This window comes from Lemur catta, chromosome 1 (assembly GCF_020740605.2).
Source record: "Lemur catta isolate mLemCat1 chromosome 1, mLemCat1.pri, whole genome shotgun sequence".
Lineage (NCBI taxonomy): Eukaryota > Metazoa > Chordata > Mammalia > Primates > Lemuridae > Lemur > Lemur catta.
The window spans coordinates 194,903,397-194,915,962 of record NC_059128.1 but is presented as its reverse complement, the minus strand read 5'-3'; the positions used below and the strand labels follow the sequence as shown (position 1 = coordinate 194,915,962).

The window sequence follows — 12,566 nt, the reverse complement described above, 5'->3', positions numbered from 1 at the left end:
TAAAATATGAGATCCAGATCAATTGGGGGAGTGCCCAATTATTAATGGAAGAGCTGGGATGGGAGCTCAGGTCTGTTTTACTCCCCAAACCATGGTATTTGCCATTCATCATTCTGTTCACTTACTTCTTAACACTATAAAGTCACTGGAAAGAGCTCTAACAATAGAATTTCTAGCATCAGGGGACAAAATGTTTTTGTTTGGTGGAGAAAGTGGTGACAGAACAATTTTCAAAAGACAGCTGCCTATTCCAACTACATTTAAGTGCATTCTGAGTTAGGTATTATTAACTTCTATTCTTCTTGCTTTTCCTGCCCACAGAATGATGATCCTATGTGGGAAAGATGGAAAAGAAAAGTATATTTGTATGTGTGTGTGTAGGAATGTGCATCTGTGTGTGTGTGTGTGTGTGTGTGTGTGTTGTGTGGTGTGGTGGTTATGTAGGAGAGTGTCCTTGCTTTAGAAAAATATATACTGAAATGTTTAAGTATGACAGAAAATTATGTTTGTAGCTTGCTCTAAAGTGATTCAGAAAATACTAATTATTTTCTGAATATGCATATACATATACATTATGTATAAGTATAGACACACATAACACATACATATCTGTTTATACTTTATCTATCATCTGGCTATCTATCTGCCTATCAAGAGAGTGTAGATATATAGATGGAACACACAAATGTGATGAATGATAACAATTGAGGAAACTGAGAGGGGAGGAGAGGTAGACATAGCAGTTCTTTGTACTATAATTTCCATGTTTATATAAATTTGAAAGTATTTCAAAGTAAATTATTTTTTAAAAATGCAAAAAGTTGCCTTTGGACAAACGATTCTTTGAGACATTCCAGCAGAAACTGGGCAACTCTCTCACAGGGATATTGCAGAGAATTCATGCACTGGGTGGGAGGTTTGATTGAGTAATCCATCATTTCAAACTCAGAGCATAAGATTTATGAATCATACCTTTGTTGATAGTACAGTGGAGTGAAATCTGAGCCACATTCCCAGAAATTTAAAGGAATATTAAGATGTTAAAGAGGTATAATATGGATACCAAATAATTTGCAAAGGCTCTTTTTCCTATTGATCCAATCACTGAAGGCACCTGCAAGGGACTGTTTTAGACAATGGGTATTTATATATAAACAGAATGCACTTTTCCTGCCCCCAGCTTTCTGGAGTGAAGCCACATAAAATGTAGTGGTTAATTAAGCAAAGATTGAATGAGCCCAGTACTTTTTTTCTGGTGCAATTTGGAAATTCCTTTACTAGACATATTTTACTTTTTACCCTTGGAGATGACTTTGTTTGAAGTGATTAGTCTGAGATAGTCTGGTTCCTACAGACAGACCTCTTTATAGCCTACTATGTGTGCATAGCACTATGCTGTGTGTAACTCCAATTCCATCTTTAATTAACTAGGACCTTTTCTGTAAAAGGAATTAAAAATAACTGTTTCACAAGTCTATTTAATGAGAAGAGATATTTTAAAGGTATGAGAGTTTCTTTTAATGTTACTTTTTCTAATAATTTGGAGCAAAAACACATACAGAAGGAGGAAAAAAAGATATTTAGTCATTATGTCTACTCTTCTTTTGTACCTTGCAGCATCTGACTGTGCCAGGCAGGTAGCAGGGTCTCACCTATCAACTGTTAATAGAACTGAAGACATTATAAACTGTTTCTGAAATTAACATTTAGATTCAATTATTTAAGATCTATTTTTCTACAGTGAAAGGAACTCATCACATTAAAAGAAGATGTGTCATAATTTTCAATAGGCTATCTTGTTTGTATTATGTAGATTTATACTAAACATAATTTAACCTTTTTTCCTTTCAGAACATTTTCCTCTTATCACTCAAAATATATGGAGCAAACTGAGAGAGAAAAATTGCCTGAAATTAATCCATTCTCAAATGGAAGAATTAACTTTTAAGTTCTTTATTGATGACAGCATTAGCTTGTATGTTTTTAATGTTTGAAATTAGGTACATTTTTACTTTGAAAAAAACTATAAAGTGCTAAGAATGGTGATAGTATAACTGTAATCTCTTGCTACTGTTTTTATATATATTCCCAAGTTTATTCTTTTTATACCGAAACACTTAGCTCTCATTAATGAATATTTTTCCCCTGATTCTCTAAGGGCAAAATAGAGTTGTAGAAGGAACACATTTGTGAAAATATTTAAAAGGGTTGCAATAATATTTTATAGACAATTGTGGTATCTTCATTGTCTTTTAAAAGAGCTTAAACCAATGAGGATAAATTCATGGCTATTGCTTTTTACTCCCCAAGAGATAGGAAAATGAACATTCCGCTTGAACTGCTCTATTATTGGGTCCTTATAGAACAACTTTATTAAATGATTTTAGTAGGACAAAGTGGCTATCTCTGCCATTGGAAGGAAAAGTAATGGCCTTTTCCTGGATAAATCACATTGTGATCCGAGTAATGTACAGACATAACAATGTGGTAGGCAAGGGTACTGGTGATAGATGTTTGCTGGTGTCACTACATGTGTAGAAAAGCACTGATTGAATGACATTCTTGGACATTCAGACTTATTTATGTTTCTCAGTGTAGAAGAAGTAGGATGATAGTGTTCCTGTGTTGCACAACTCTGTTTTTGGAAAATTACCTTTAACTGTGTCAAGTTAAAGCTAGAACAGAGTTTGCTTATGCTTGAGCAAGTAACATTAAAGCAAAACCCAAGATTTAGAAAACATGTGGAGATGCCTATATGAGCAATTAAGACTTCTAGTTAATCAGGAGATTATGGCCTATAACAGTCATCGGGCTTCTCAGGCCTGTTGTTAAGATATAGCCATTATTAGGACACTGAAAGAGATCAATAAGGTCCTTAAAAAAGTTTTTAAAAATGAATTCCTTTTAAAGCTATCTATGCTCATTTTATTTCTTTTACCTGAGTTTACCAGAAATAATATTAAATTTGGTGATCAACAATGACATATTTGTTTAATTAAAACTAGACCAAATTCTCCATTTCTCTTTTCAGAGGCTACTGATGAATAATATAATGTGCTTAATATATGATTGCCACTGAGGTGATTGATTTGAACTACAAAAATGAGAAAGAAAACCATTAAATTATGCACCTATTTTTTATTAATGATACGTTATAGAGAAAATCATGTAGAGTTTTAAAAGCACGTGAAAGTAATACCAACATCTATTACCAAATTACCTATGGTTAATAGTATTATCCTGGTATAATTTGGTAAATCAATAATCTTAATCTGTTCTTTTTGCTCAAAATAAAGAATATATTTATTCAATATCTACTTTTTTCCCTAAATACCCACAGGAAACTCCTCTGACTATTGTATAATTTGATGAATTGTTGAGAACTCTGTAAATGTGGCAGTAATTTGTCTCTGCATTCTGAACTTGATTTAGTTTTGCTCTTTTTCTCCTAGGCATTCTGAAATATTTATGCTGGGGTACATTGGAAATCTGATATGAGAGTCCTGTGAGAAACAAAAAGAACTAATTAACCAGCAAATTTACAACCACTGGCACATTCTTCCAAATTCTGTTTCCACTTTCAAAAAAAACAAAAGTGAAATACTGGATGAAATAATAACATAAACAATGATTTTAAAATCCTATTATTGTTTAGTTTCTCAGTTATTGCATATTTCATCAGTTTATCATTAACCTAATCATGTTAGTTCTTTTATACAAATATAGTGAACATCTGCTCTGGTTCTAGAAAAATTAATCAAGCAATGTTCAAGATAAATACAGTTGACCTTGACTGATCAGGTGTTCATATACGAGTGTTTCCCAGCAAGCATATATTAGTTGTAACATTCTAGTGAATAATTAGAAGCCAATTTGGGGTAAGTACCTTAAAATTAAATAGCTTTTGAATGAAGTATGTATGCAATAATATTGACTATGAATATTTAGTAAAGTAGAGGAATGGCATTTCAATTCACTTTGGTGCAGATATCATTTGAATTTTTAAATTATTATATTATTTTTATTCTCCTTTAATGATTTCAGTATAAATTAGGAGGCCCAATTCTCATAGGACTATTTAGCAGGTTGTTTAGTTTACCAATACTTTGTGCTTTCTGGTGAGATATGGTCCAAAACTAAATGGGGTAAGTGAATTTTAAAACCAATTATTTGTCTGAAGTTATAATTTATCAAGTGCATCAAAATTTTCTGGGAAAAATGGATGCTCAAAGAATATAAATTTTAAATATTAAGATTGTTAATGATAAAGAAAAGACAACTGTATGCTAAGATTCAGTAGAATCTTAGGGAAAAATTATATTTTTCATAATATTTCTTACTCTAATATAAACCAAGTACATAACGGTGTACCTGGTGTACCTAATCAATTGCCTCTTGATGACTTAAAAGTACTAATCACATTTTGACTACTTACATATCTTCAAACAGATATTTTGGTCAGAAATCCTCTGAGAAATTGAATGTTTCAGAACATAATTATACATTTATTTTGCACGTAAAACTTCTCCTACTCACTGGGTTTTTACTATTGTTGCATTCTCACTCACAACCTTATGTACTACTTCACATTTGCTTGATAGCATATGTCTGTATTTGCAGTTTATCAACACATGATTTTCTAACCATTGCTTTAGATTACCTTTTGAGGTTTTTGTCTTTTGCAAAATATATATCTAAACAAATAGATTTGAACTATATATATAAAAAAAGGAGTTTCAGATACCTAAATAATGACTCCATGTCTTAGTTTGAAGAATATTTGACTCATAGAAACCTTTATATATAATAGTTGCTCTTAGTGACTCTTAATCCATTTATGGGTTATGGTGGCCCCCAAATGATCTGCAAAACACTCTAGAAATGCATGTCTTCACTTTTGGCTAACATCAGGCTATTCTGGAGGCTTTCATCTTTACCACATAAAGAGCTGATTACTTCCTAATTACCGACTAATGAATTGTTAAGGACTACTAAAATGTATTATTTGTAAGGTAAGTGTTACTAATATTTATCAGGCCTTGGAGTCAGGATTTTACCAAGTATGTGGCAATATTGCAAAACTAATTTTGCTCAAGATATAATCAGATAGTTGAATTTACTGCAATTTGAGTGGAGAGCAATTTAATAGGGTATCATTAGCTTTGTGAATTGTTTACAGTTTTCAATTGCTGCTATTCTTCCATTTGTTAATTATTTAATCTAATTATTCTTTACATCTTAAATTGCTTTCTTCCTTTGTTACTATTGTACCATCTGTATTTGTCATTTTGTTTATTTTTAAAACATTTTTAAATTTTTAATTATTATGGGTACATAATAGTTGTATATCTTTATAGGGTACATATTTTGTTTCTTTACAATTTTTTGCATAGCTTTTTTCTTCCTTTGGAAAAGTAAGAGGTGAGCTTTGGAGTATTTTGGCTCAAGAAATAAGTATGACGAAATTGTTGTCAAAAGTTAACCAGATACTCAGTTAATTTAGAATACGTTAATTTTCTAATATTATACATCCAAAATCACACTGGAGTATTTTGTCATTATTCCAATTCCCCTCTTGATCTATGAACCCTTTTAGAGAAGTCTGAACAGAAGTTTATCTTGATATCAGAGTTAAAGTTATCCCATTTAAAACCATGGGAAAAAATAGAAAAAAATATCATATAAATATTTGAAGAAAGTATTGACATTGATAATGTTCCATAATTACAGTTTCTCCTTTGATTTTATTATAAAAGTGCAAATACATTTTGTACTGGTTCTCGAAGGTATCATTAGCAAATGGACTATTTCTCCTAATAGATGATGCTTAGTCAGAAAACTGGCATTAGATAGCGTTTCCTTGTGGTAGCATGTTCTAATGCAATAGAAAGATCTAATAGGCAGAAAGTTTTCTGTTGCGTTTAGCATAATAAACTCTGCTTTGAAAACTAATAAATTTTGAATTGAACAATGCACAGAAGTCAAAATGGATAATATCTTCCTGTGGAGTCTCTTATTGATTGTTTTTGGACGTCAAGCTTCAAGACTCATGGCTCAAAAAAATATAGAATTTGCAGTGGATCTTTATCAAGCAGTTTCCTTATCTCATAAGAACAACATTGTATTTTCCCCCCTTGGAACAACTTTGGTTCTTGGAATGGTACAATTGGGAGCAAATGGAAAAGCACAACAACAGATAAGACACACTTTGAAACTGCAGGAAACCTCAACTGGTGAGAGTCTTACACATGCTTATTTATACTGGATAAAATATGGCTAAATTTATTTTTAACATATTAGGGAAAAACTCAGGGTCATAGAACTTTAATGAGCGAAAAAGTACAAAATTATATTAAAGTGGAGAATTGTAAATGTAACTAATTTTATTCATTTATAATTTTTTCCTAATGAAATGTTATAAAAATAATTTACTAAGAAATTGACATCACTACAGATACAAAAAATTATTTACATGTCTGTGTGTTTTCTTTTGGTCTGTTTGTTTTAGCCAGTTTTAATTAATTGGGATCATATCAGGTGTGCATGTACGTGTGTATTTATATATATACATATGCTATACATATGTACACATACATACATATTCTTCCACTGTCACTTGCTATGTTGTGATCATTTTCCCAGATCATGCAACTGATTGAAAATACAATTTTTAATTATTATATTTTTCTGCCTCTTGTGAAAATACCGTTACTTACTTATCCTTTCTTCAATAAATTTCTAACACTTCTTTCATGAAAATAATGCACTCTCACCCACAGTGAGACCAAGAAAAAGCATTACTTTATGCGTTTCAAGAGCTTATTTAATAGTTTTAAAAGCAAATTTGAAAAAAAAATTAAATAATATATCAGAGGGCTTTGTGCTTGTAGGGGGTGGTTACTTTGGAGTCGTCCAAATGTCTATTTGAGATACCATGTATCTCACATACTGAGATACTGTGCTTTTGTGCTGGCATTGCATTTGAAAGCGTTGCTGCCCATTTCCCTGGCTGTCTCATGCTCTCAATCTCTTCAGTGGTTTTAATTTTAGACTTTGATATTAGTCAGATAATGTATCCTAAATATCAGAGGAACAATCTGGATTTTTTTATTTGGAAATTTTGTCACTATAACTAATTTCCATATGTTTTCCCTAGTATATCGTAGCTCGATTTAGAAATCTGTTTTTCTGAAAATACTATTTACAAGATTTTATTTGATTCATTATAAATAAAGACACTTTTATACAGAAAAGAAGTTGGTGATAATGAAGTTAATTGCAAGAGTTTTCCTTTGCGAATATGTATAATGAAGCCACTGTATTCCAGATTTAGTCTCTATTAACTTCAGCAAATCCCACTATACCACTCCCAGAAACATTTAAATCATACGATACTGCTTTGAAAAGTAATAGAACATTTATGAAGAAATGTAAATTAGAGCCTTTGAAAACTAAATTACTTTAAATGGATGCATCTTATAGAAAAACACAGAAGTTTTAACAACTCTAATTGTGAACATAATAATCATACTAATAGTAATGATGACACTATCAAACACATATATCTAGGGTATCAGCCACTGTTCTATGTGTTTTGTGCTTGCTATATATTATCTCATTTAATATTTATAATTACTCTGTGAGGTAAACATACCCCTGAGAAAACTGAGGCAAAGAAAAATTAATTAATTTGCCCAGGACTAATTCCAAAAATGATTTAATGAGGGTTAAAAGTATAAGAGCAATAATAAAAATGTTTATATTTTCCTTGGAAGAGTATATATAGACAATTAAAACTTAGCATTTTAATACATATAACAAAGTCTACCAAGCCAGTTTCCCAAACTAGTTGTAAATGGACAGAGAGAACCACAGATGGAGGATAACAATGCTAAGGGAAAACAAAGATAGTCAAAAAGGGAGAAAATGTGAAAAATAAAATCTAGAAAATAAAACAAGGGAAAATGAAGAAATAAAGGAAAAGAAGAGACAGAGTTAAGAAGGGGAACAGAGTGAACAAGTGAATGAATGGCAAACAGATGAAGAGAAGGCCAGTGAGTCTGGAGGAGGAAGAGTATAAGAACGTCAGGGTGGAACAAAGGGCAAGGTAGAACACAAGGTGGTACCTGACAGAGCCACAGTAGAACCAGAGACACAAGAAAAAATCAGGAATACTAATCCTGTATTTATTTAAATTTTTTATATTTTGTTAATCATGGATTTTTTGCATCTGTTTTTTATTTTTTTTTAAAAATATTGCATTGGAACATTATTTATCTTGATTAGTGAGTTTTTGGCATGTCCTTAAATTTTTTGTCCAGTGTCTCATTGATTCACCTTAGTCCTGGCCCTGCCTTCAATCCCCCACTAATTTTCAAAATGTGCTGTCTGTTAATTCAGTCTCTATTTTACTTTTTCTGCCCTTGGTCCCCAGTCCTGGCCCTATTGCTCCATGGTGACACCTGGCTTATTCTCTGGGGGTCCACAGATGAGAACATGGCTGCTGGCATCCTTACACCAGTGGGGTTCTCAGTGTCCTCAGTTCTCCTTCTTTCTCCCATTTTCAAAACATCTGCTCAGGCCGGGCCTGGTGGCTCACGCCTGTAATCCTAGCACTCTGAGAGGCCGAGGCTGGTGGCTTGCTTGAGGTCAGGAATTCGAGACCAGCCTGAGCAAGAGTGAGACCCCCATCTCTACTAACAATAGAAAGAAACTAGCCAGACAACTAAAAACATATATAGAAAAAATTAGCCGGACATGGTAGCACATGCCTGTAGTCCCAGCTACTCGGGAGGCTGAGGCAGGAGGATTGCTTGAGCCCAGGAGTTTGAGGTTGCTGTGAGCTAGGCTGATGCCAGGGCACTCTAGCCCGGGCAACAGAGTGAGACTCTGTCTTAAAAAAAAAAAAAAAAATCTGCTCAGAATTTACCTTCTCCGTTTTTGCTGAACATCTGATAATGCTCCACTTTTCTTTACCTCCAAAAATGCTGCCGACTAATCAAAGGCTAAATTGAAGGTGATTTATTCCAAGAGGGATGAGAAAAGAGACTGGGACATGAATTCCTGTGCCAGTTCTGCATTTGTCACAAGTCATGTCACCTTTCAAATTTCTTTATCTTTCTGTATCTCATATTCCTCACTGTAAAAGGAAGAGTTTGGATTAGGTAATTTATTTGGACCTTTTGGCTGAGATAATCTGTAATCCTACAGCTACCTTTGTTTACATCTTTGGATTTCTCACATGCACACAAAATAGGCCTTTGGCCTCTTACGAGCAGGAGAAAAGAACATGCACTACATTTTAGAACATTTTCTGGAGGTCTGGTACAGCCACGCCAAGAGTTACATTTACCCATGACCTGTAGGTTCTCCATGGCTCTATTTCAGGAAATGAAATAGACTTGTTCTCATTGCTTATTAGGAGCCATGCATATATTCTTTTCAATCTGTGCTGAAAGAGGTCATTAATCTATAAATTAAATCAAATTTATAAGGCCAATAACTTTATATTCAACTCCAAACTTATGCTACATGGTGACGTTTTTTCATTGACTTTTGAGTCCAGTGATTTATCAAAGGGCAGCTCTTTGTCACACAGTCTTAGACCTTAAGTACAAGACATAAATCTATTTGCTCTGGCAAATGAGTTGGAACTATTTTTTTTCTCTCCCATCGTTATATTTTTAATCCTTTAAAGATGTTCATAAATTACAAATTCCTGAAAATTAGTTTTAAATTCTGTCACTTCATTTCTGACCTTAATTAATTCTTTTGGAGAAGCTCTCATGTCTTTACTCAGGAAGTCATCTCTGTAGCCTCTCAGTTATTGAGACATTTCTTACAGGCTTCAAATAGCAATAAATGATTGCATCTGAAATCATTGCATAAACAAGCAAAATACATTAACTTTCTTCCCTTCCTTATGTAAGGAATTCCGGGTTGTAAAGAATTACTGAATGTCTTCAGATCTAATCGTATAGAAGTAAGTTTTTATATCTAAGATCTTTCATATCTGTGTCTATATCCCAACGAATAGAGAATCCTGGATTTTGAAATATAATGCAATATACCTCGTAGAGCTTCCTGTAAGGTTTTGCAGTTTGTACTTGCCTAAGAATGACAGGCCAGGGAAGCAAGTAGGGGCTAAAATGTAGCCTCCACTCAGCTGGACAAGATGTAAGGCTATGGAGCTGCAGCCCCCGAGGTGAGAGAACTATTTTTATTTGCATAAAGATGCCCTATGGGCTGCTAGCTTCTGATTAAAAAAAATGTGTTTACATACACATATAAACACACACACACCCTCCTTATTTCCAATAGATACCTAGCAGTAAGTTCTTCTTAGTAATACTTTTTCTGTAATTCTTTATTCAATTGGTATCCAGTGACGAACCATTTGTTTTGTTGAACTCCTGGCCTCCTCTGGCCTTAGCCTCCAAAAGTGCTAGGATAACAAGCATGAGCCACTGTCCCCAGCTGGATTTTGTTTTCCTGAATAGAGATTAATTGAATATAATCAACTTTTAAGTTAAGAAAGAGATATTTTTGGTGTTTAACTGAAAATTTAATGAAGGCCCTGAAAGACCCTGTTATTTGAAATAGAGTTCCCAGACTTAATGATTGAGTTCCATGACTAAGCCAGAAGGGAATGAAAAATGCTGTTACCCTTTGGTAATGAATAAGAAGCTATGGAGCAAAATCTCAGAGTACACTTCTCTCATAGGCACGCACAGCTTTCTGACAACACTGTGGTCAGAACAATCCAAAAATAAATCACAGGCCTACAATGATTCTTTTAGTTGACACCGACTGACTTATTTTGGCTAGTGGTTATAGTTGGAATGGTTAAAGATTTTTATTGTTCATGTAAACAGCAAAAGAATATAGATTCATGAACCTGAAGAAATACACAATTCCAATTCTTACTCATCTCTAGAGAAGATTATAGGGGTTGCCTTGTAAATTTCAAAACCTGGACAGTTGCTCATAAGAGAGCAATTATTTCTTAAGCTGGAATAAAAGCAATAATTGAAAAGGATTGCTCCTCACTGTCATACCCCCATCAACATTCATTAGCATTTCCTTTTCATAAATAACACATGTTCATATTATGTAAAGAATAAGATTCTAAACATAAATTTCCAAAACCTAGAAATGAGCTAAATGTGACTATAAAGAGGAACTTCCCTTCAACCTGAATAAATGCATATCCTTGTTTTTGACAAATTGCAAATTTACATGGATATACTTTATTATGTATAAAAGTTGATGTCTCTACAAAATGCATATTCTATAAGAGATGAATTCTTAAAATATTTATACTAACTTAGAAAGGATTGTTAGTTATACCTAAGGGTACAAAAATGGTGATATGAATCAGAGCATTTAGATAGCAAAGCTGAAAATCTGTTGTTTTTATGTTGTTCAATATGCCAGTATACATTATAATTATTTTTTAGGAGAAGAATTTTCTGTACTGAAGTCATTTTTCTCTGCCATCTCAAAGAAAAAACAAGAATTTACATTTAATCTTGCCAGTGCCCTCTACCTTCAAGAAGGATTCGTTGTGAAAGAACAGTATCTCTATGGCAACAAGGAATTTTTTCAGACCACTATAAAACTGGTGGATTTTCAAGATGCAAAGGCTTGTGCAGAGACAATAAGTACCTGGGTAGAAAGCAAAACAGACGGTAAACTTTCCCATTTTCATAAAATCATTATTTGCCATTGTATTCATGGTTTTTAATATCCTAAAGTAAAGAATGGCTGAATATTTTCCTGCTACACTATGGATCAGAGGGATCAAATCTATTTCATTTCACTGTTATTTAAATTAGTACTATATTGTAAAACCGAGAAATGGTAAGTTGCTTTGAAAAGTATACTGATTCTCTTATTATTTTTTGAGAGGCACCTATTTATAGAGTTCTTAATAAAAGAATTTTAATAATAATTTTGTTCAAGCATGGATTTTTCAAGTATAGAAGCAGCAACAATATTTTTGGCCAGGTAGAAGTTAGATATGTCAATCCCAAATGCCTTCTTTCCCACATATATTTCAAATAATGAACACATTTTAGTTGAATGTGTTAATGTTTAATAATAAAAGTTAATTGTCCTATCATAAAGATGGTAGTCTAAACTAATTTAAATACAAGCTAGCAAAAGTTCCAAAGTGACAACAGAGAGATATAGTAAGCTTAAAGTCATATATTGATAGATCTGAGTTCAAGTCCTGGAAATGTATAGGCTATACTCTATTTAAAATGAGGATACTATTAAAACATTTCAGGATTATTAGGAATTTTAATTATATATGGAGTGACAAGCATATACTAAGCCCTTGATTAATAGTAGTTTGTTTATTTATTCATTCAGCTACAAAACACTGTGATGGTGTAAGATACTGCTGTATTATTTATGAGAAGCCTTATATGGGGAAGCATAAGTTGGAAATGTGAGATGGGTGTGGTGAGAAGTGTTAGGAGTAGAGGATGAGGATGTCACTAGACAGCTCCATGGCATCTGATCATGCTTATTTCTCATAACTCAGAAATACTCAATGA

At 32.9% G+C, this 12,566-nt stretch overlaps 1 protein-coding gene across 1 annotated transcript in view; it reads left to right on the top strand.

Annotated features, from left to right (window-relative positions):
• Positions 1-5,982: 5,982 nt before the first annotated feature.
• The window catches only part of SERPINI2 (serpin family I member 2), a 29,223-nt gene continuing 22,639 nt past the window's right edge, over positions 5,983-12,566 (top strand). The window contains exons 1-2 of the mRNA XM_045556594.1: positions 5,983-6,233; positions 11,460-11,690. Of these exons, the coding sequence (XP_045412550.1) occupies positions 5,987-6,233; positions 11,460-11,690 (478 nt within the window). The 5' untranslated portion in view covers positions 5,983-5,986. The remainder of the gene's footprint in view (positions 6,234-11,459; positions 11,691-12,566) is intronic.